The 25591-nt window shown below is 39.9% G+C and overlaps 1 protein-coding gene across 3 annotated transcripts in view; it reads left to right on the top strand.

Moving 5' to 3' along the window:
- The window catches only part of GABRA5 (gamma-aminobutyric acid type A receptor subunit alpha5), a 772674-nt gene that overhangs the window by 190939 nt on the left and 556144 nt on the right, over window positions 1–25591 (top strand). For all 3 annotated transcript variants that reach the window (XM_044072163.1, XM_044072162.1, XM_044072164.1), the window contains exon 6: window positions 24530–24612. In XM_044072163.1, the coding sequence (XP_043928098.1) occupies window positions 24530–24612 (83 nt within the window). The remainder of the gene's footprint in view (window positions 1–24529; window positions 24613–25591) is intronic.

Here is a 25591-nt window from a genome sequence, read left to right as displayed (position 1 = left end):
TAAACACAAAAAATGCATAATTATTCCATTTGGGAAAACAAATATACCAGCTAATTACAATATAGACGGCACCCCCTAAGAGTAGTCTCAGTGGTACGTGATCTGGGTACTCATGTTGATAGTAATCTGAACTTTGACCACCATGTGTTCACAGTGGTGAGGAAGTCATTCTGGTTGTCTGAACTCATAAATAAGGGCATGGCATCTGGATCAAAGGATGTTATAATTTCATTGTATTCGGCCCTCATCAGACCAGTAATTAAGTACAATGCACCCTTTTGCATGTACCTCACCAGACATCTGCAACAGTTGGAGTATCCCCAGAGGTTTCTCACCAGGAAGATACAGGATACAAAAAACAAGTCCTACATGGAAAGATTGAAAGCCCTTATCACTGTATTCTGTCTCCTACAGACTACTAAGGGGTCATATTTAATGCAATCAGTATTTGCAGCAACAAATGTTATATTGCAGTTTCAGTGAGTATATGAAAAAGGGGGATACTGCCAGCACAACTATCTGGAATTTTGTAAATAATTATATCTCATTTGTGAATATCAACATGATCTATATAAGATGCTTGTGTTACAAATGTATTAAAACTGTATGTCATGTATATATCAGACTGCTGGTACAGAAGTGTGTGTTGAAAAGATTTTTGCAAAGTACTTGAAATGTATCCACAGTATACCCTACTGGAAAAGAACAGAAATTTACATGCACTATAGTAACTGTTTAGATGTATGTATTTTAAAAGTGAGAAATGGAATACAGGAGGTTAATCTCAGTCTAGAAAATTTTATTAGAAAAAATAGCTGAAAGTAAATTACTTTATAGGTTTGGCTGGAGACACAGAGTCTGTGCTGAGAGGCTTTCTGTATTGTCTTGGAAGTGTTTTATTATTTTATGACTTCCAGCATTAGCCAAAGATCTGAGGAGAAGTCCTCGTCTATGTATTTTTACAGGTAGATGTTAAATGCTACCAGCTGGCATAAATGGTTGTTTTGGGCCTGGGGACTACAAGTCAGATAACAAGAAATGATGTCATTCTGCAAGCTAGACCAGCAGTAATATTTGAGATATTAATTTGAGAACTCTCTGAGAGAGACTGCTTTCTGTATTCTGTCTTTGACCTGACACAACTACAGAAGATCCATTCACCACATCTGCCTTGCTCTGTAAGTAAGTGTCTAGGGAATAGTAACTCTCTTAGATACAGTCAGGAATATAGTAAAGCTAAGTTTAGATACTTTTCTTTATTTATTTGAGATTGTCCTGCAATGTTGTTTTAAATATTTCCTGTGATTTTGAATTCTGATGTCACTGTAAATATATATTTAGTATTGTCTTGTTTTTTTATTATTATTAAATATATTTAAACATTTCATCATGGCTGATCTGTGTAGAGATATTTAATTTCTGTGAGTACTTGCATATTTATTTGGTAACACTGTGTAAGTCACTCCTAATAGCCTTGCTCTTGGTCAAAGTACAGTTTGTATTAATAATAACATTACATAGTAAGATTGGACACCATTTGTTTAGGGCGTTCAAGTAGCTGATAATGAGCTGGCTGGTGACAGTGATAACTACCTTATACACTGGGCAAAAGGGGGCATAGCTAGTAAACCTGTGTCAGCCTTTCCCAGGTGTGTGTGTGTGTGTGTGTGTGTGTGTGTGTGTGTGTGTGTGTGTGTGTGTGTGTGTGTCGTTGCATGTGTGTGTGTGTGTATGTGTGTGTGTGTGTGTGTGTGTGTGTGTGTGTGTGTGTGTGTGTGTGTGTGTGTGTGTGTGTGTGTGTGTGTGTGTGTGTGTGTGTGTGTGTGTGTGTAAATCAAACCTCAGAGAGTGTGTGTGTCAGCTACTTGGGCAGGACATCTAGCACTGGTTGGACAGAGGGGGTGCTAGAGGTCCTGGCTTGACCACTCAGCTGAGATCTCAACCCTATAACTGTGTCACTGGGGAGTCTTATTGGGGATCTGGAGAAAGAGGGAGAAACCAGCTCCAGACTGACTGTGGTCTCTGTGTGCTCTTAAGGGAAATTGCACTTGATGGAGATAACTGCATCTGGAAATACTATATGTGTATCTTGTCATCCTCTCAGTGTACATCCCCCACTGGTGCAAGTGTTGAGGATTGAGGCTCCTTGATTACTGGTCCAGTGGTGAATCATCACATTTATTGGTTGGCAGTGGTGGGACTATAACATCACATTTTAGAATTCAGTTGTGTGGATATTGAACTCCTGTAGCCTCAAAACAGTGATCACTAAAGAAGGTGTTTTTACTCTCAAGCAGTCACACAGTGAACATTCAGTTTCACATAGCAATGGTTTTATTTATTTATTTTTGTTAGCTTAGTTAGTCAGGGAGAGCAGGCAAGGATGTCAGCAGAGGAGTTTGGCAAGCTGACAAAGAGCCAGTTGGCTGAGATGTGCCAAAATAAAGGACTGGGCATGCCAACCAGATTAAAGCAGAAATGATTGCAGCCTTAGTCACAGATGGATCATAGACCAGCAACCAGGAGGACAAGCAGATTGGCCTTGGGTATGTACAACTCTCAGAAAATGGATAGTTCAACCTTGCCTCAGAGGACTTAAACATCTGTCTGGAGTTAAAGAGACTTGAACTGGAGGCCAAATGTTTGGAAATAGAGTCAGCAGAGAGCTTGTGCCATTTAGAGGCTGAAGAAAAGGAGAAACAGAACAAAATGGAATTAAAATCAGCAGAGAGACTGAGACAGCCGAAGGCCAAATAAAATGAGAGACTAGGACATTTGGAGGTTGAAGAAAATGAGAGGCAGGGGCAACATGAAAATGTAATGCTGACTCTTCACCAGGGTCACAGAGGTAATGGGGAAGGGAATAACTGAACCCCAGAAGCAACAAAGGTCAGTAAATTTCTTCCACAATTTACAGAGGGTGATAATTTTGATATATTTATTCATATGTTTGAAAGGGTATGTAAACAGTATAATGCTGGCCAAGGGCTCTGGGTATGTTTCCTGACCTCCTTACTCCATGGTAAAGCTGCAGTTGCTATTTCTGAATTGACTGATACTAATCGTTTAAATTTTAATACTGTTAAAAATTGTTTATTAGAGTGTTTTAAGTTAACACCCGAAGCTTAGAGAAAAAAGTTTCATAAGCATTGATGCAAGGCAGATGAAAGTGTGTGTGTGAATATAGTGCTGAGTTAAATGCTTATTTTCATAGATAGGTGAGTAGTTGTCATGTCACCACTTTTCAAAGGCTGTCAGACATTTTGGTTAGGGAACAAGCCCTTAGCAGTTTGCCTGAGGAGATGAGAATCTGGTTAGTAGACAGGGAATGTTATACTGCTAATGAGTCGGGAAAAAGGGAGACCTATACCTAGCAAGCAGGGCATCACTGATCAGGAAAGGGATACCCAGTGCTACTCATGGGTCTAAGGGAACATATGTTGGGCAGCCTAAATCACCCTAACAGAGTCCGCCATTAGCAGGAGAAGCCACTAGTTCAGTGATATGGCCAGAACCAAGGTTTAAATGTTTTAAATGCACCCACTGGGGCCATGGAGCATATAGATGACCACGGAGGCAAGGTGGATAACAAAAGATGGGAGAGCAAGTACGTGGGAATGCAAGAATGCCAGCAGTAAGTTGTCCAGAGACAAAAAGGGTACCAAACTACCACAAGATGTTGTATCCTATCTTAATAAAAAAACAGCCTCTGACCTAACCATTGTGAAGCTTACAATGGTTAAAGAGAAGCACTACTTGTTTGGGCAGTCTACTCCAGTAAGAGCTTTAGGAGGGACAACCATTTCAAATACCTTTGGCTAGGGTTCACCTTGACTGGGAGGATGAAAAAGGAAGCAAGCAAGTAGGTGTGTTTGAGGATATCCCTGCAGATGTCCTGATAGGGAGTGCTTTTGATAATGCAGTATCTTGTGTGAATGCAGTTACATGCACTCAGGCTTGGAGACAAGCATGTTGGTCTGGTAGCTTGGGGGGACCCAGACAGACTGCACACTTAAAGCCAGGACTGACAAGTTGGCTACTTCAGGGAGGGAGCTACCCTGTATCAGTGAGACTGAAGGTGAGCCACAGCTGCTTGTGGGTACTGTTGTTCCCTTGGACAGAATGACTGCAAGGGCAGAGGTGAGTTGTAGTACCCAGGCTGACAGTGAGGCACCGATGTCAGAGGATACCAGACTTTCTATGTAAGAGGAGCTGGGAAAGGTTACAAAGAGAGAGTTGAGACAGTCTCAGCTCTCAGATCCTACATTACAAGGCTTGAGGGAAGTCACTAGTGAGGCACCTGATTCCAGTGGCGGCGCGTGACTTCAAATTAAAGGGGGGCTGCAGGAGACAGCTGAATGGGTGTGGCCAATGTGAAGGGGTGTGGCCAACTAGAAAGGGTGGAGCTATGCTCAAAACCAAAACAACTGGAACTTTAATTAAATATGCCGTCCTGGGTGCCAAACTGTCATTACAAGAGTCCAATCAAGACAAAATGAACTGTAGAAGAAAAAAAATTAATGCATTGGCTACATGACAACTTACTTAATATCTAGATGAAAACACAAAGGTTGTAAGGCATGAAAAAATAAATTACTTTTTAAATACATTACTGGAATGCCAATCAAAAGCAGTTCTAATAATAATTTATATTCAGCTTTATAAAATTACCAAGTAACATGCTGAATGTAGCAATCTCTGTGATACCCCCACTTGTAAAAATGTTTCTTATCCAAAAAAGACCTGCTGCCTAACAACAACTATCTACTTGTTTCATGGGGAAGACATGATCAATGTAAAAAATGAACAGCAAACAAGAAACAAGCTCAAGATAAATTGCTTAAAGGATTACTGCACAAGTTATGGACCACACATGATAGATTGGCATTCTATTTAGTTTACAGGTAAAGCCTGCAAAGATGACTACAAGTCTCCAATAAATTTAACGAGCTTCTGAAAATACTGTAATCCTGTCCTTTATTACAAATACTGTCATATGCATTTCAATGCCTAAGGTTATACGTTATCTAGTTATGTAAATATTCTCTGCATGGCAACAACAAAAAGGGTTTCAATGTTGGTAATTCATTAACAGTATGCTTATTAAAGCTTACTTGCATCTTACAATCTCCGACAAGCTTACCTGATGGTCATTAAAGCATTTCTAATTAAACACAGCACAACAGGGCACTGCAACAGCATGCATTTTCTGAATAATAAGAAGCATAAATCAACAGTCTAAAAATATGACAGAAAACCAGAACATTCTGCAAAATCAAGGGCAGATGAAAAGCCATGGTTGTAATTGTGGTCTACCTTGGATGGGGGAATACTCTGCACGCTTGCACTGCATAACTGCTCCTTGCCTTGCTTGGACACATTCAAAGCCTCTATAGTGGGGAATGGGGTGCAACAAGTAAGTCACAATTTGAAATGTCTCTGGCTGACGTTGATGGCTCATACCTCTCAACCTCAGAGCAAGAAATTTGGACAAAGCCATACACAGAAGTGGGACACATAGGCCCAAAAATAAGAACAATTTTAAATATTGCTCTTATAAACTTAGAAAGATAATAGACTAGTAGCAGGTCTTGCATTAGTATGAATTATCTGAAGGGCACGGAATCTGAAACTCAGATGCCTGCCATTATTTTCTAACTTCAATCTTTAATGATTTGCCACTAATTTGCCAGAAAACCTCAATTTTATGAAAAATGGACCAAGAATGTGATGCAAAAAATATATACAGCTGGGAACCTGTCAAAGAAGGGACACTTTTTTTAATATTAGTACTGTTAACTTGAGCAGCTGACAAAATAAGAGCATCTACATGCATTTCTGAAATAAAAGTAATCTATAACTCTGATCATTACAGTTATTTATAATTGTAAACCCTCCATGTTTTCTTCCAAAACTGCCATTTTGCAGAGGGATTATTAAGGGAGAGCAACATTTTTCAGCCAAAATTGGGGACAGTTGAGAGGTTTGGATATTCCTAATTCTATAAAGCAATTTATTTGCATGGACCTCTCAACCTCTTAATGCAGGAAATCTGGACAAGGCCAAACATATCTGGTGTAACATACAAACAGTACTAAAAATTGCTCTTGTATAAACTCAAGACAGTTGATAGAATAACAGATATTGCTTTAGCATGCATTTTTCTGAAGGTTATGATGTCTTAAACTCATTGTTTGTCATTATTTAGTGACTTCATTCCTAAATGATTTGCCAGAAAACCACAAATTTTATGAGGAACAAACCAAAAATAAGAAGCAAAAATCTGGACAGTTGAGAGGTATAGTTCAGCCAGGGCTGTCTTTGAGTTTGCTGCCCTTCCCTCCTCACAAAATCATGGTCGAATGGAGCCTCCCCCCTGCAGCCATTCCAATGTCCCATTCCTTGGTTATTTTGCCCAATTTACCATAAACACTGTAATGTGCATACTGCTTTACTTCTGCAATGATTTGGATTTCATTTGAACGTTTTATTTTGCATTTTACAGCACAAACACTAATAGATATCTGCTGAACAAAGCAATGCAGTCTCACAATGAAAATAGACTTAGCATTAAAACTTCTCTGCCCTTGAAACTCACATTCATTGAAACAGCATTGAAACCCACATTCAAAGAAAATGCATTTTGCCAGTGGCAGATAAAGATTAACTTTGGGCTGTTTTCAAATCATAGGCCCCTTGAACACAAAACATACATGTGCTCTTTGATACACCTTCCTGATTGTTTTAAATTATATTCCTTGTACAATACAATACAGTTGTTAGAGGGCATTTTAAATGTATTGTTTTGAACATTTTTCCAGTAAACAATGAAACAAAATGCATGCACCAATAATGACAAAACTGCCCAATTCAGAACATTTCCATCATAAAAGCCTACTCAGACTTCTACAGTCCACCAGTATCAGTAAATATGCACAATCTCTGAAGAAGTAAAAGTCATCTAAACTCCACATTAAAGAAATCTGTAACTAATGAAGAGGTTGCTGCTAGCAAACAACTTTATATGTCATTGTTTCATCTACAAATAAAATGCCTGTTGCCCTTGAGGAATAAATTGCCTATGTTGCATTAAAAAATGATAAGCTAGTAATATCGCAATAGGGAATGGATGGCAAATTGATAACAGGTTCATAGTTACTTGGTATAGTCGCCAAAAGGACTGCAGCATCCACCCCTTTACAACACAGTACAGTATGAGCAATGCATCTACCTACTGTGGGAGTAGAACCCACAGCCTTCTTCATCAAAAGCAAGTACACTACCTGTTGTGCTATTAACAATGCAAGCTGACTCAGCATAAGCAGCACTAAACTTTTGTTCCCATGCAACTCTCAGCTCCTTGTAAAATCTACTCAGCACTCAGCCGTATCTCTGAACTTTGCAGCACAAGAAATCTGGAAAAAGCCAACATTTATTTTTGTGGGGGCAAAAGCCCAAAATCCAGGGACGCATTTTAAACATTGCTTATATAATGTTGGAGAGTTGCTAGAATAAAATGCTGTATTACCACCATACATTTTACTGCCATGTCTTAAACCCAGGACCCTGTGCAAAACAGTCAGAGCAACTTACCACTATGCCAAATCAGCTGTTTTTGAAAGAGAGGAAGACAAACTTAAATGGCTACCATTTAGTGAATTCAGTTCTCACCCTAGCTGTCAACCTCTTAGCACAAAACACCTGAGCAAAGACAATAATGGGGAAATACAGCCCCCAAACATATTCAGCGAATTCAGTTCTCACCCATAGCTCTCAACCTTAGCACAAAAAACCTAGACAAAACCAATAATGGGGGATACAGTCCCAAAAATAGGGACAAATGTCAAATACCCGTGTTATAAACTTAGAAAATTGCTAGAATAAAAAGTTTTGTGTTACCATGTACTTTCTGAAGAATATGAAGTCTGAAATTCAAATGCCTGTTATTTTTATATATTTAACATTTGTTAACCAGGAAAGTCTGACTTGGAACAAAAGTCAATTTTCAGCAGAGGCCCAGGGAGAAACAATGCAGACACATGTCTTTGTAAGATGGGAGGGCATGCAGACTCCACACACAAGGCACCCAAGCCAAGAATCAAGCCAGAGAATCTGCAGCTGTCAGGCAACATTGCTACCAGTGCACCACTGCACTACTGACTGTGTAAGGAAAAACAAACCACAGAAACCACAGATTTTATGAGGAACAGAACAAATATGAGATGGGAGGACATTCAGACTCCACACAGAAGGTACCCCGACCAAGAATCAAACCAGAGAACCTGTAGCTGTCAGACAATAATGCTACCAGTGCACCACTGCTCTACTAACTGTACATGGAAAAACAAACATACAGAAACCACAGATTTTATGAGGAACAGAACAAATATGAGGCAAATATCTGCAAATTTTTTTTTACAAATGGTGGTGGGTAGGGAATTCAGGCCCTTGCCACTTGCATCCAAGGTACAGGGTTCAAGCCTGACATATTCTCTACCCACCACGATGTGTTCTCTCTAGCTACCAGTATATAGCAACAGGGGCATTACACACACTTCTCCTTCCTTGCCTGAATTAGTTCGGCAGTCTCCATCATCAGCCTGCCGACGATGCTGGCTTCCCGTGAGAGTAGGCTGGAAGCCCCAGCCTGCTGATGATGCAGTCCAGCGTTGTTCTATTCTGTGGTCATCATCACTGCACAGACTTATGGGCTGCTGGGCAGAGATGCCATTCTTCCTTATCAGGACTGCCTGGCAGAGCAATCTGAAGTTCTGAGAGAGAGTACTAGGAACTCCAAGCATGCATACGTGGAGTTCTGGGACTCATTCATTTTATTTTTCAGTTTGTTTTATTTCCCATTTCTTCTTCATTTCTAGGTGGGGGGGATGCAGTCCTATAGCATGTGCTGCCCCTGCCTGATTCTTAAGGAAAGGGGGAATCTATACACTGGGACCAAGTGTTACTGTATAGAGAGTGGACCACTGAGGGATGGCTAGAGGGCATAAAGCGTACAAAGTGACGTATTATACAGAACTTTTTTTGGCCTCAGATTTCCAGAGATGTAACAGGGTACAGCAGGACAGTGAGAAAAGTTGGGCAAGGAAGGAGACAAGGTGAAAGCTTCTTTCATGCCTTTGCCTATGATTGAGGAGCCATTTAAGAGGGCAGCTATGGATATTGTGGGGGCCTCTGAGTACCCCAAGTTTCACAGGGAAGAAGTATATCTTAGTGGTAGTCAATTATGCTACAAGATACTCTGAGATGGTGGCCCTGTCCTCCACTGAGGCAGAAAAGGGTAGGTTTCCCAAAAGAAATACTGACTGACAGAGGTGCTGATTTCATGTCAGACCTGCTGGCTTGTCTGTGGAAGCACTGTGGGGTGAAGCACCTAAAGGACACCCCCTACCATCCCCAGACTAATGGTCTTGTGGGGAGGTTAAACTTTACACTAAAGACCATACTACAGGCCTTTGTAGACCAGTTTAAGAGGGAGAGAGACAAATATTTGCCCCATTTGTTGTTGCTTACAGAGAGGTGTCCCAGGAATCCACAGGTTTTTCACCTTTTGAGTTGCTGTATGGGCATGGGGTGAGGGGACCTCTAAATTTGATTCATGATGAATAGGAAGGTGAGTGTGAATTCCACAAGGAGTCTGTTGTGGCATATGTCCTAAACCTCAGGACAAGGCTCAGAGAACTCATGGGCTTGGCCCAGGAGAACCTGACAGAAGCCCAACGGCAGAAAAAGGCCTGGTATGACAGGAATGCTCAAACTAGAGAGTATGCTGAGGGGCAGCAGGTAATGGTTCTCTTTCCTGTCAGACAAAATAAACTGCAGGCAGCTTGGGAGGGTCCTTTCAAAGTAGTAAGGAAGGTCAGTGATGTTTACTACATGGTAGAACTGCTAGGCAGGAGGTAGGTGTACAAATTGTACCATGTTAATATGATGAAACCTTACCATGGCAGAGAGGTCCTTGTGCTGAGTATCTGCATTAGAGGGCAGGAGGAGTCTGAGGGGGATATATGGCTACAGGGAGCCAGCCAGCAAAAACACAGATTACAATTTGGAGCCTAGGATTGCAGGCATATGATATGACAGTGCAGCACTGTACTGGGTTCTACAATGCCAAGGCACCTGAAATCTCAAGACAGAGAATGGGGTAATGTATTCCCTGATAGGCTCATCCCTCTCAAGTGTTTCTCAAGGGTCACTTGAAAAACTAGCTTGAGTCTTTGGGGGTGGGGAGTGTGACAAAGGGAGATACTACCAGCACAGCTATCTGGAATTTTGTAAATAATTATATGTCATTTGTGAACATCAACATGATCTATATAAGATGCTTGTGTTACAAATGTATTAGCACTGCATGTCATGTGTATATCAAACTGCTAGTACACAAGTGTGTGTTGAAAAGGTTTTGAAAAGTGCTTGAAATGTATTCACAGTGTACCCTGCTGGAAAAGAATGGAAATGTACATGCACCATTGTAATTGTTTAGGTGCATGTATTTTAACAGTGGAAACTAGGATACAGGAGGTTAACCTCAGTCTAGTAAATTTTAGAAAAATAGCTGAAATTAAATTACTTTATAGGCTAGGCCAGAGATACAAAGTCTGTGCTGAGAGGCTTTCTGTATTGTTTTGGAAGGGTTTTATTGTTTTATTTTACAAGCTGACTCTTACAGGCAGATGCTAAATGTTACCAGCTGCCATCAATGGTTATTTTCAGCCTGGGGACTAGAAGTCAGATGACAAGAAATTATGTAATTCTGCAAGCTAGCCCAGCAGTAATATTTGAGATATTAATTTGAGAACTCTCTGAGAGAGACACAGCTTTCTGTATTCTGTCTTTGACCTGACAACAACAACTAGAGAAGATCCATTCATCACATCTGCCTTGCTCTGTAAGTAAGTGTCTAGGAAATAATAACTCTTTTAGATATAGTCAGGAATATAGCAAAGCTTAGTTTAGTTATTTTTCTTTATTTATTTGAGACTGTCCTACAATGTTATTTTAAATATTTCCTGCGATTTTGAACTCTGAAATCACTGTAAATACATATTTAGTATTGTATTGTTCTTTTATTATTTATTATTAAATATATTTAAACCTTTCATTGTGGCTGATCTATGTAGAGATATTTAAGTTATGAGAGTACTTGCATATTTATGTACCTACATTGTGTAGGCCACTCCTAATAGCCTTGCTCTTGGTCAAACTACCATTTCTATTAATAGTAACATTACAGAGGAAGATTGGACACCTTTTGTTAAGGGCCTTAAAGTAGCTAATAAGGAGCTGGCTGGTGGCAGTGATTAGTACCTTGTAGTCTGGGCAAAAGAGGGCATAGCTAGTAAGCCTGTGCCAGCCTTTCCCATGTGTGTGTGTGTGTGCATAATTCAAACCTCAAAGAATGTGTGTGTCAGCTTCTTGGGCAGGAGCACTAAACACTGGTTGGACAGAGAGAGTGCTGGAGGTCTTGGCTTGGCCACTCAGCTGAGATCACAACCCTATATCTGTGCCACTGGGACATGTCTTATTGAGGATCTGGAGAAAGAAGGAGAAACCAGCTCCAGACTAACTGTGGCCTCTGTGTGCTCTTAAGGGAAGTTGCACTTGATGCAGAAAGCTGCATCTGGAAATATTGTGTGTGTACCTTGTCATCCTCTCAGTGTACATCTCCCACTGGTGCCAGTGGTGAGGATTGAGGCTCCTTGCTTACTGGTCCAGTGGTGGGTCATCATAGTGTACATAGTATAATAGCATAACAAATTTTATGTTGATATTCACAAACATTACATTTACAAACCTTGTACTAAGACTTTACAGAGAGGAGTGGTGTGTAATATAGGTGGGTGTAATTTAAGAAATACAGCAGAGGGAGGTATTAGAGGAGATGAGGAAGTCTGAGTGTTAATAGAGAAGAGATGGAATATTCATTTGGTTTTAATTAAAGTTAGGTATAATAGTTTAAGAAGTACAATAAAGTGAGCATTTAGAAGGGATAAGCACGTTAAGTAGTTTAGTGCTTTAAAGGGATGAAAGATGTCCCAGAGGAGGAGCAGGGACAAAGCCAAGAGGTAGAGAGGAAGTCTTTTAGTAATGGTTTGAAAATATGAAGATGTGTGATAGTCCTGACTAATACAGGAATTTTATTCCAAGCTTTAGCTACACTATTAGAAAAGAGACTGGCCCCATTAGCCCTTTATGGTTTATAGATTATAAGAATTTGTTTATTGTTTGACTAAAGAGGATGATTTTTAGGATAGTATTGGAGTAGGGGTCTAATTGCTGGGCAGACAGATGGGATATGGATAATTTTATGGGTTAAGGTGAGTTGAGTATAAGACAGGTAGTGAAGAAGCTTGAACCAGTTAAGTTTTTTTTCAGTGCTAAACAGTAGTTGGTTACTAAGGCTTGTTACAAGCAAATCTAGTGACTTTGTTATAGCACTATTCAAGTTTAGAACTAAGTGATTCTTGTAGGTTGGTTATGATGGGGGCTTCACAAAGGATAGACCTTAAAAAGTAACAGTTACCTTGGCAGAGTCTGTAAGGAATTTCTTTACTCTTTGTTGGGTGCCTATTTTCTTATGGGTTTTCTTGATGCTATTGTAGATGTGTAAAATGAATTTAAGTATGTCATTAATTGTCATGCCAAGTATTTTTTCTTTTTTTGTTATCTGAGATAACTTCAATCACACTGTTATTTAAGGAAGAAATTTTAAAACTGTTATTTTTTTTTAGAGAAATGGGATTTTGGAAAAAAGAGAAATAACTAATAATTTTGGGGGTGGATTTCGTAGGAGGTTATCCTTTAACCAACTTTCAACAGAGATAATGGCTTCCTGAGTAATTCTCTGAAGGTATATTAGGTTGTCAGAAATGCATATTAGGGTACAATCATCAGTGTATTGTATGAGGGAACCTCACTGACAGGATTTATGTAAATTGGTAGTGTATATATATTAAAGAGTAGAGGGCTAAGAATGGAACCCTGTGGCACACAGAACTGACAAGAAGAAAGGGAGAAATGTGGAGAGCCATTTAAAAGACTGGTATCTATTGCTTAAGTAGTTGTTAAACAATAGTACTGGGGATTGTGATAGCCTGAGGGAAGGCAGTTGATGGAGGAGTTTTTGGTGACAGACTAGATCCTAAGCTTTAGAGAGATAAAGGAATACAGAGGAAACCAGTCCACCATCATGTCTGGCTTTGTTAATAGTGTCTGTGAAAGTTAATAAGGCCATGGTAGTGCTATGGGCAGGTCTATAACTATGCTGTGTTTGGGTCAGGAGCATTTCCTGAAAAATATGTTGAAGAAATTGCTTGTGAATGTACTTCTTCAGAATTTTTGACAAAGAAGACAATATGTTAATATATCTGAAATTGGTTATATCAGATGAGGTTCCTCCTTTATGAAGGGTGATGATGAAGATTCTTTTCCACAGAGAAGGAACATGTAGTTCCTTGATAGATGAGACACAGGATAAGCTATGGTTTGGCAGCCATCTGGAGAACATTGTCAAATGAAGGAGAACAGGATTTCAGTTTAGGAAGTGGTGATTTGATGTAGGAGGTTGGGATAGATTTTACAGTGAAATAGGGAGTGTTACCTTTTTAAATGTTAGATGAATTGTGCATCTACGTGTGTGTGTTTGTGTGTGCTTTTGTGTGTGTGTGTGTGTGTGTGTAAGATTGCACTTGTTTGTTGTGGGTGGGAAGTTAGCCATTTCAGCTAGAGTTAAAAACTGAAATGTCTCCCTACATCCTTGAATATAAAATCATAACTACACACCTGTTGGGCACATGAAGTGAATGGAAAAAAAATCATAGCTGTATTATCAAGGAAACACTATTTAAAGAAGTTTTCTGTAGGCTGTGTGCCATTGATAACTTATAAATGAGCCATCTGACTCCAATTTCAGTTGCAGAAGAAGGGGGTGATACATATTGCACTTGTTTGCATAAATTAATATGACAAAAGCTTTTCAATATGCATTTTCTGAGCAATATGAAGTATGAAACTCAAACATCTGGCATTTATGACAGATGCTAATCTTCAGTGATTTGCCAGAAAATAAAAAAAAAATACGAGGGACAGATCAAAAAACATGAGGTAAACTCAGGAACAGTTAAGAGGCATGAACAGCAGGTAGAAATGGAGCGGTTTTACTTTTGTCCCTGTTTTTGCTGGCTGAAGCTGTTCAGTGTAATTACCTAACATGAGATCTGATCATAACAACACTTATGATTTAAGCAAGTTATGATTGAGTCTCATGCCAGGGAAGCTATTAACATGTTTATCTTTTTTCCCAGTTTCACAGCATTGTGGTCTGTGTTCTACATAACCCACTTGCCCTGTGTTTGAGACATGAATACCAAGAAGTTCACCTCGAGAGTGAAACTTAAGAGGGGTAGTTAAAGTATGCCATGAACAGAGTACTGGACAGTACATGGTATAGAACCTTGTTTCTGGAGACTTGCATGTGCCTGAACCCAAGGGCATCATCATGTTTAACCAACCTAAAGTTGCATTTGCTGCTAACATGGACTGAGACACCTCCACCTTTAGCACCTGTCTGCTACTGTTGAACTAAATGTGTGGAAGGCACTGTATTGTTCCACTGCTGGAACAGATTCTGTGGTTTTAATCCAAGTCTCAGTAACATCACACATGTCTACATTTTCCAGAGTGAGGAGAGCTTGTAGGGTGTGGAGTTTCTTATTTATGCTCCTAGCACTGAGCAATAACACCATTAGGTTGCTTTGAGTTTTTTTTTTTTTTGGCTATGTTGGTAGTTTTGTCATTTTGATATTGCCTAAAAAAGCCCTAAGGGGGTGAATACAGTTTTAGCCAATATCCAAAAGCCCAGGAGAGACGAGTGCAGAGACCATCCTTGGCAAAGCAAAGTGGTCTGGTAACCATGTCCTCCCATGTTGATAGATATTGAACTCCCCTGGAGTAATACCAGAAGTTAAGCCAATTTTTAAAGTCAGTCATTTTCTTTTCATACTATGGCATCATCCATGGTGAAGGTAGAATGTTGCTCAATGCAAGGCGTATACCCATCTGTGACACATATTCAGAGAGGTCCATAATGTCCCGTTTCATCTAGTGCAGTGAGGTACAGGTAGGCCTCAGGTCATTTACACCCACATGAACTATGATAGAATCATATTGGTACCTGTGATGCAGTGACTTGAGTGCATGTGTGCTTGATATTGCAGATCCTAGCTCCAGAAAGGCAACTAACCATTAGGTACAGGTATGCCTCAGGTAATTTACACCCACATGAACTATGATAGAATCATATCGGTACCTGTGATGCAGTGACTTGAGTGCATGTGTGCTTGATATTACAGATCCTAGCTCCAGAAAGGCAACTAACCATTAGGTACAGGTATGCCTCAGGTCATTTACACCCACATGAAGTATGATAGAATCATATTGTTACCTGTGATGCAGTGACTTGAGTGCATGTGTGCTTGATATTGCAGATCCTATCACCAGAAAGGCAACTAACCATTAGGTACAGGTATGCCTCAGGTAATTTACACCCACATGAACTATGATAGAATCATATTGGTACTTGTGATGCAGTGACTTGAGTGCATGTGTGCTTGATATTGCAGATCCTAGCTCCAGAAAGGCAACTAACCATTAGGTACAGGTATGCCTCAGGTCATTTCCACCCACATGAACTATGATAGAATCATATTGGTACCAGTGATGCAGTGACTTGAGTGCATGTGTTCTTGATATTGCAGATCCTAGCTCCAGAAAGGCAACTAACCATTAGGTACAGGTATGCCTCAGGTCATTTACACCTACATGAACTATGATAGAATCATATTGGTACCTGTGATGCAGTGACTTGAGTGCACGTGTGCTTGATATTGCAGATCCTAGCTCCAGAAAGGCAACTAACCATTAGGTATAGGTATGCCTCAGGTCATTTACACCTACATGAACTATGATAGAATCTTATTGGTACCTGTGATGCAGTAACTTGAGTGAATGTGTGCTTGATATTGCAGATCCTAGCTCCAGAAAGGCAACTAACCATTAGGTACAGGAATGCCTCAGGTCATTTACACCCACATGAACTATGATAGAATCATATTGGTACCTGTGATGCAGTGACTTGAGTGCATGTGTGCTTGATATTGCAGATCCTAGCTCCAGAAAGGCAACTAACCATTAGGTACAGGTATGCCTCAGGTCATTTACACCCACATGAACTATGATAGAATCATATCGGTACCTGTGATGCAGTGACTTGAGTGCATGTGTGCTTGATATTACAGATCCTAGCTCCAGAAAGGCAACTAACCATTAGGTACAGGTATGCCTCAGGTCATTTACACCCACATGAAGTATGATAGAATCATATTGGTACCTGTGATGCAGTGACTTGAGTGCATGTGTGCTTGATATTGCAGATCCTATCACCAGAAAGGCAACTAACCATTAGGTACAGGTATGCCTCAGGTAATTTACACCCACATGAACTATGATAGAATCATATTGGTACTTGTGATGCAGTGACTTGAGTGCATGTGTGCTTGATATTGCAGATCCTAGCTCCAGAAAGGCAACTAACCATTAGGTATAGGTATGCCTCAGGTTATTTACACCTACATGAACTATGATAGAATCTTATTGGTACCTGTGATGCAGTAACTTGAGTGAATGTGTGCTTGATATTGCAGATCCTAGCTCCAGAAAGGCAACTAACCATTAGGTACAGGAATGCCTCAGGTCATTTACACCCACATGAACTATGATAGAATCATATTGGTACCTGTGAGCTTCAAAACCTTTCTGTGTTTCGGGTTAATGTCCTAAGTACTTTCTTTATAGGTTTGCTACTATACAGTGTACTGCTAACTACCACTGAGTGGTGAACAGCTCCAGAAAATTTGCCTAATTTATAGTATACAGAAAAAGCTGAAAACAAACTCCTGTGCCCTCTGACCAATGAACGAATACACTTTATGCATCCTGGATTGTGTCTCAACTCATAGAGACTAGATAATCACCTTCTGCCAGAAGATGCATGATCTTGGAACTTTTTAATGTAAAAGCACAGCAAAAGTAGCTCCCAAGTGCAGATTAATACCCAACTAAGTCCATTCAAATCCCTCTGGCTTATGAAACAATCTCAGTTTAAGCCTCCCTGTGTGTTTCAGAACTCAGACTGATCAGGCCACTTTACCACAGCCACCAAAATAGCAGTTCCAGTGATCTTAGTTTAAAAACACACTTTGTTGGGCAAAAGTGAAAATGTAACAACTAGCTACAACAAGTAATTGTTACTGTAAACTCCCTTGAGAGTTTCCTAACTTGGACAGACCAAGCTACTTTTTCACTCACAGTAGAAATGCAGTCCCAGCCTTCTTAATGTAAAAATACATTTTAGGTAGACAAAAGTGAAAAGGTGTCTGAAACAAATCAAATAACTAGCTGTAACAAGAAATTCACTTTATGCTTCCCTGTGCATTTTCCATCTTGGACTGACCAGGCTACTTTACTACTGTCACTAGAATAGTAATCCCAGTCTTCTTAATGTAAAAACACACTTTAGTTAGGTCAAGCAAAGCTATCTTTTAGGTTAAGATATCCTCCCAGATGAAAGATAACCATAAGGCCTTTTACGGCCGTGTCAGAATCCTCAAAGACAAAACACAGCAATGTGTTGAACTGGTGGTTAATGGTGCCACATTCACTGAGCCTGGTGGTATAATGAACCTGTTAGCAGACAAATTCAGTTCCAACTTTATTCCCCTCTCACTCCCAACCATCCCCTAATAATAGCCTCAAGCATAACCCCTCCAACTATAACTAGGGAGTATATACTGGCTGCACTCACTAAAGCAAAGAACACAGCCTCATTGGGCCCTGATAATATCACAGAATGCCTCTTGAATAGTCTAAAATATGTCTTATCAGGACCTCAAGAGCCATTACTTAAGTATAGTTTTAAATAGGCTTTGTGCCAAATGAATGGAGGACTGCGATTGTCATCCCCCTCCATAAGATAGGACCTTCAACAAAGCCTGGAAACTAAGACCCATTAGTCTGACTAATCTTATTTGCAAAGCCATGAAAAGAATTATCATGGAAACTATCAACAAGGACATAGGAGACCTCAAGACACTGGATCCATCCCAGTTTGGCTTTGTCAAACTAAGGTCATACTTACTGAATCTGGTGGATTTCTTTGAAAAGTTCATTAAGGCAAAGGATGAGAGAAAACTGGTGCATGCTACCTACCTAGATCTGGCTAAAGCATTTGATACAATACCCTACTCAAGTATTGTCAACAAACTTATAGAACTAGGTATAAACCCCTTTATAACACTCTGGATAGCTAGGTGGCTCACTAATAGGACCAATGAGGTTAAAATTAGTGAGGCTACCTCCACAAAGAGACCAGTCACTAGCGGAGTTCCCCAGGGCTCTGTTCTAGGCCCACTCCTCTTTGGCATCTACTTCTCAGATATCAAAGCCAATGTCAAAGGCCTCTGGCTAACCAAGTTCTCAGATAATTGAAAACTGGGAGCAGTCATTGAATCCCCCCCCCCAATAAGAAAATGCTTTCATGAAGGTCTAATACAGATAAATGCTTGCTGCTAAAGCCATGGCTTAAAACTTATTACCAAGAAATGCATTATAGTACCTTTGGCGGGAAAGTCCGTCACTCCAGTTAACTATTTATCAATAAATTACCTTTAAACATTGATTCAGTAGTCAGGGATCTGGGAAATCATGTGGATAACAACCTAGGCTTAGAACAACATGTGTCCAAGGTAGTAATAAAATCCTTCTATGTTGCTCAACTTATAACCAAAGGCATTGCATCTAGGTCCAGAGAGGTCATCATATCACTGTAATTGTTCCCCATCGGGCTCATCATAGAGAATAATGACTCCTTTGGTATGTACCTAACCAGACAAATTCTACTGGAGCATCCACAAAGGTTCCTTACAAAAGAATGCAGAGAGTAAATACAGTGTCCTACACTGACCACCTGAAAGCCCTGTCTCCTTACTTGGTATCATGCTGACCTCTGAGACGTGTTCTTTGCCTGGCTTAACAAGGCATCCCTGGACCCTGTTTTGATGACTCTTTTGTACATCTGCAAAACATACAGCATCAGATCTACTAGACTAAAAGTCCTAAATTTTGCTTGCAACATAAATAAAACATGCTGGAGGAGCAGATATGCTTCTCAGAGAATTCCCATTCTCTGGAACAGGTTCCCCATCCATATGAAGCCAAGTTCCTTCTTATTCCATTTTAAACACAACTTGGACTAATGCATGGGTAATCCGAAATTCACCCCTGGTCTGGTTCCTATGTCTCTGATGGACAGAGTCAGTCAGTAAGTCACCCCTTATAAATCAAATATAAATCAATTTTTTGGGTCACATTTGGGTTGCATGGCTGGGCTGTTAAAAGCCCAAAGTAGTCTTTAGCCTAGTATACATCTATGAACATATAAAAGTGATAAGGTATCAACTAGTTACAGCATGTAATTGTCACTCTAAGCTCCCTTATTTGTTTCCCAGCTTGGACAGACCAGGCTACCTTTCTACTCCTACTAGAATTGCAGTCCCAGCCTTCTTAATGTAAAAGCACACTTTAGTTAGTGAAAAGTGAAAAGGTATTGGAAAAAAATCAAATAACTAGCTAAAACAAGTAGTTCTCAATTTATGCCTCCATCTCGGACAGACTAGGATACCGTTCTACTCCCACTAGAATTGCATTCCTAGTCTTTATAATGTAAAAACACTCTTTAGTTAGCCACAACTGAAAAGGTACCAGAAACAAGTCTAACAACTAGCTACGAGTAATTGTAAGGCAATTCAAAGGCAGGCAAGCCAGCAATGAAGAATACACACACACTTCAAGGTAATTTCAAAGTACACTAACAGTCTAAGGGAAGGGCCTCACCAATTGTTTTTCTGTCAGTAACCAGTAAGATAAGTAGCAGGCATAAGACTGGGAGGAGTCTCTAGGGCCAGCTATACTGAAGGGGCAGGCTGCTCAAAAGTCTCCAGGTATAAAACCAAAATAATAATAGGGAGAGTGGAAGGGAATCAAACTCAGAAGAGCACATAAGCCCAGCAGAGGAACCAAAAAGCAATGCAGACTATAAAATTGCTTTAAGTTAATAGTTTTAACTTAAGATAAAGAGCAAATAAAACAAACAAACAAAATTGATTTAAATGGTAATAAGTCTGATTATAAATATACTTAAAATTGTTAATCATTTAATCTCCAGATGAAGACGTAGACTATAATATGGAGAGAAACAGGCCCAGCAAAGAAACCAAAAGCAATGTAGACTATAAAAGTGACTTACATTAATAGCTTTAAAGTCAGATAAAGAGAGAAACACACACACACACACACACACACACACACACACACACACACACACAAACGCACACACACACACACACACACACACACACACACACACACACACACACACACACACACACACACAAAATGACTTAAATGGTAAGATAAATGCAATTATAAATGTAGTTAAAATGTACTTTGTACCAAAGGCAAGCGTCCAGTCTGGTGGACCCCAGCCATAAACAAGCTCTACAACAAAAGGAGAAAGCTACTACAAGATAGAGCAAAATCCCTAAAAGGGAAGACACCCTTGATCATTATAAGTAAAAAACTAAGAGCTCTCATAAAATCATCCAAGGCAAATTTTGAAAGAAAAATCACCAAGAACTCAAAAGACAATCACAAGGCCTTTTTTAGTTATGTTAGAAACCTGGGAGGAAACTCCCAGATATGCTCAGAACTAGTTCAAAATGATGTAAAGATCACTGAACCTACAGACATTGCCAACATACTGGCTGACAGGTTCAGTGCAAATTCTCCCCAAAAGGAGAAATATCTATACCAGAGGATTGTAGCCTCCCAAATATCTCAAATGCTCAGGTGAGAACAGCTCTCTCCAAGGCGAAAAACACAGCATCCATGGGACCAGATGGTGTCCCCAGTTGTGTGCTCCATGAACTCATTGAGGAATTAAACCCGCAATTAGGGCAGCTGTTTAATCTTAGCCTCACCTCAGGATACGTACCCAAGGAGTGGCGTACAGCAACTGTGGTCCCACTACATAAAGGCGGTGCCTCCACTGACCCTGGAAACTACCGTCCCATCAGCTTGACAAGCCTGGTCTGCAAAGCTATGGAGAGGATCATAATGGAACTCATAAATAAAGACATAGGGGACCTGCAGACATTGGATCAAACCCAATTTGGCTTTATCAAGGGCAGATCATGCCTCTTAAACTTGGTTGACTTTTTTGAAACAGTCACCAAGGCCATTGATGAGGGCAAGGCAGTCCACACAGTCTACCTTGACCTGGCAAAGGCATTCAACACAATACCCCACTCGGGCATCATAGAAAAACTCACCAGCTTAAATGTAAACCCATACGTCACAAGATGGGTTGCAAACTGGCTAAGTGACAGAACCCACAGGGTCAGAGTTGCTGGCGCCATGTCTGATTCCAAGCCTGTCACAAGCGGTGTCCCACAGGGCTCGGTCCTGGGCCTACTCTTGTTCGGCATCTACTTTTCAGAAGTACAGGCAAGCACAGGAGGATTATGGCTGACAAAGTTTGCAGATTACTGCAAACTGGGCGCCATAGTTGAAAACACATCAGACACAGATATCCTTCAGAAGGGTCTCATAGAAACGGATAACTGGTGCCAAAGCCATGGCCTAAAGTTAAACGCTAAAAAATGCATAGTCATACCCTTCGGGAAAAACAAGGTTACCCCCAGCTACCATATAGGTGGCAATCCACTAAGCACAGAAGAGGTTATCAGGGATCTGGGGACCCAGGTTGACAGTAACCTTTCATTTGAAACCCACGTTGCCAAAGTAGTTAGGAAGACCTTCTACATTGCCCACCTGATCATGAAGGGATTCACATCTAGGTCAAGGGAGGTCATCATTCCCCTGTACTCATCACTCATCAGACCGATGATTGAGTATAACGCCCCATTTGGAATGTATCTGACCCGACACCTGCAGCAACTGGAAAGGCCGCAAAAGTTCCTCACCAAAAGGATAAAGTGTCTCAAAAATATGTCCTATGCTGCCCGACTGAAGGAGCTCCAGCTCTACTCAGTCGCTTACCGCCTGCTCAGAGGTGACCTGTGCCTGACATACAAGGCCATGTCCAACCCGGAATTAATGAACATGCTTCACCTCAAAAAATCTAAATCCATCCGATCTACAAGAGCACGAGACTTGAACCTTGACACGGTCATAAATAGGACGTGCTGGAGGGACAGATTCATCACCCAGAGACTCCCTATGCTGTGGAACAAAATCCCGGTACATGTGAGGCAGTGCAGCTCGCTGGCTTTGTTCAAGAGAAATCTTGACCAATGGATGGGAGATCGCAGGTATACCCCAGGGATCACCTCAGTGTCACTGCTTGACAGAGGCACAGCTAAATAATGGGCATAGTATCCTTCAAACTAAAGGGGTGGCGAAAGTCACAAAACTCTGGGCTAGGCTTATAAATGCCCTAGGGCAGATAGCCTAGTATGAACCTATGAACCTATGAACCTACTCTCTGAATGGAAAAATGTAGTCCAAATGCATTTGTTATGAAGCTTGCAGCACTTTCAACAATGAGATGGTAGACTGGTCATGTGATGTAAATTGCCAAGGGGGTCTGGGTTAATTTCCACAGGCTGTGGTTGCAATTAACTACAACAAACTCAGAAAAACACCTAGGCTGAGCAGGGAAACCAAAAAGCAATGTAGACTATAAAAATGCCATAAATTAATAGCTTTAATGTCAGATAAAGAGACAAAAACACACAATCACACAAAACTGACTTAAATGGTAAGATAAGTTTAATTATAAATGTACTTAAAATTGTTAATCCATTTAATCTCCAGATGAAGAGGTAGAATAGAATATAGAGAGACATTTTTCAGCCTGCATATTTACAGGCATTTTGAATGAGAAAAATGTTAGCACAAAATTGTTTACAAGTTGAATTCAACTAGCAGACCCAGTCCCCATGAGGTCAGGCAGTGGTAAGAAGGAATGGCAGTGCTACAAGCATATCTACCCATATGAAGAAAGGTGAATTTCTGCAAGGGTTACAGACCATAGATAAAACTAGAAAGTCTATCTCTATCCTAACAATTTAAATACAGACAAGCAAATCACATGGTGCTGGTGGAAATGAGAGAAAAAATAATCTGTTCACACAAGGAATACAAATTATCTCCACCCATCTCTTACCCCAGCTGACAATGCAGATAATGCCAGCCACTTCAAAGTTTCAAAGTTTCAGATTCCTCTGCTAAGGGCCTAAACTGATACTAAAGCACAGATTCTAGATCTGTTGTCATAGTAGATACAACTACCTAAAAAATTATTAAATATAAGCAGTGATATACTGCTTCCAGTGTCCAGTGGTAACTTAATTAATGTGTTTAAAATGAACTGAGTAATACACTTCAATATTTTTGATGTTTTATTAATATCTGATTTTTAAATAAAATTAGTAAAACCACTAAAGTGCAGCAATACCACAATAGGAAAATATTTGTTACATTAGTAAAACCACTAAAGTGCAGCAATACCACAATAGGAACATATTTTTTACATTAGTAAAACCACTAAAGTGCAGCGATACCACAATAGGAAAATATTTTTTACATTAGTAAAACCACTAAAGTGCAGCGATACCACAAAAGGAAAATATTTGTTACATTAGTAAAACCACTAAAGTGCAGCAATACCACAATAGGAACATATTTTTTACATTATTTATATTGAGCCTTACGCCACATTGAACTAAAACTTGCCAAGGAAAACAAAAATGGTCAAAAAATCAACCCGATGTCAGAATTCTTTTCGATCATTTTTTGTAGGTGGGGTCAATTTCCGCACACACCCACAAACTCGCATACATCAACTCCATGTCTGCACAAAGTAGAAGAAAGGAGAAATCCTTTGAAAAGAATCACTGTTAGCATGGTTTCAGTAGAAATCTGCAATCAGGTAGTTCAGATTGATGGATTTAAGCTCAGAGATTTGGTTCTTCATCCAGTTTGTACTGAAAGTAGAACAGCAGCCTTACCAGCCAATGGGAGAAGAAATGAATCAGAAGGGATCTGTAGAAGGTTGATGGTCTGGGAAGGGAGAGCCAAAAAAAAGTTTTATATACCCCTGCCCACTGTGACCTACATATAGCAGTGAGTATGCTTTGATAAAGAAGGACAGATGGCCTAGCACAAATGCTTGCCCATGTCAGAGAAATTGTATATATACAGACTGCTATTTATTGCTTTGCTTTCTTACCATGTGTAAAAACATTAGCAAAATTGCCTTGGAAATGTCTGAATATTTAGCATTGCAGTAAAAAAAATATGCAAGTAATACTACTCTGTTTCATAGAAAACATCCTATGAGCTTCATAGCATGATCTTGCATTTTTTATTTGTACAGGCTGACCATTTCGGCAGAGTGCCCAATGCAGCTGGAAGATTTCCCTATGGATGCTCATGACTGTCCGTTAAAATTCGGCAGCTGTAAGTTTTACCTTCCGGCATGCATTTAATTCTTTTAACTGTTTATGAAGCAGAAACGTGTAGCATTATGTGCTGTCTACATTTTCTATCATGCTAGTAGCTCCTTCAGCTTGTAACATACCAGAGTGCATTAAATTGCTGTGGTTTGTTATGTTGTAGAATTCATTGAAATATTTATTGCAGGTTGTGTTGTAAATCTGTACAGCTGAGAAGTCTGATTGTCTAGTATGCATGATAAATCATCAAGTAATGCAAACTGGACACGATCCAGATCTACAAGGTGATTAAAAGTTCATATAAACATCACTTTCTGTATGAGTTTGCTCTTCATGTAAGCTTTTTTTTTTAACCTGATCTGAACTTTAAAGTGATGCAAGAGGATCAGTGTTGTACCCTGACTAACAAATACATAGATAAATAAAACATGTAAACAAAATAAATGAATTGACTAAAAATGGCTGGACAAATGAGGCAATCATGTATTAAGGACATGTGGTTAATGTGGCTTATGTTCTCAACAGACTTTTTAGCTAGTCATGTGTATTTGGCCTTTATAATGCACTGCTATTATTTCTGAGTAGAGTGGAAAACAATAGCTGGATGCTTTCAAGTATAAATGAAATGTATACACATCATGAATGAATGAAACCACCTTAGTTGTGGAAGAATGACTTCAACAAATTGTGCCCATTCTGCAACTGGTGCTCTTCCCACTTTTCATATTAGCAGCTGTGTTTAGAACTGTTATGCCAGGCCAACATCAAGTGCTCATTAAAATAATTTGAAGTAAATTTCAATTTATTTAATTCCAGTGGACTTCCAGAAAAGGAGAGATAGCAGTGTGTTTGCATGGGGCATATCATATTTTTTAAAACTTGCAGTAAAGGATATCAGCATTTGTGAGGCAGCGAAATGTCGATTTACACACATTAGATTAACTGTTTAAAACGCTGGGGAGTACAAAGGAAACAGAAGTCGA

The sequence above is a fragment of the Protopterus annectens genome, chromosome 5.part0 (genome assembly GCF_019279795.1).
Source record: "Protopterus annectens isolate FY-2018-M chromosome 5.part0, PAN1.0, whole genome shotgun sequence".
Classification (NCBI taxonomy): domain Eukaryota; kingdom Metazoa; phylum Chordata; order Ceratodontiformes; family Protopteridae; genus Protopterus; species Protopterus annectens.
The sequence above is the reverse complement of the archived record's forward strand: the minus strand, read 5'-3'. Positions and strand labels throughout refer to the sequence as shown.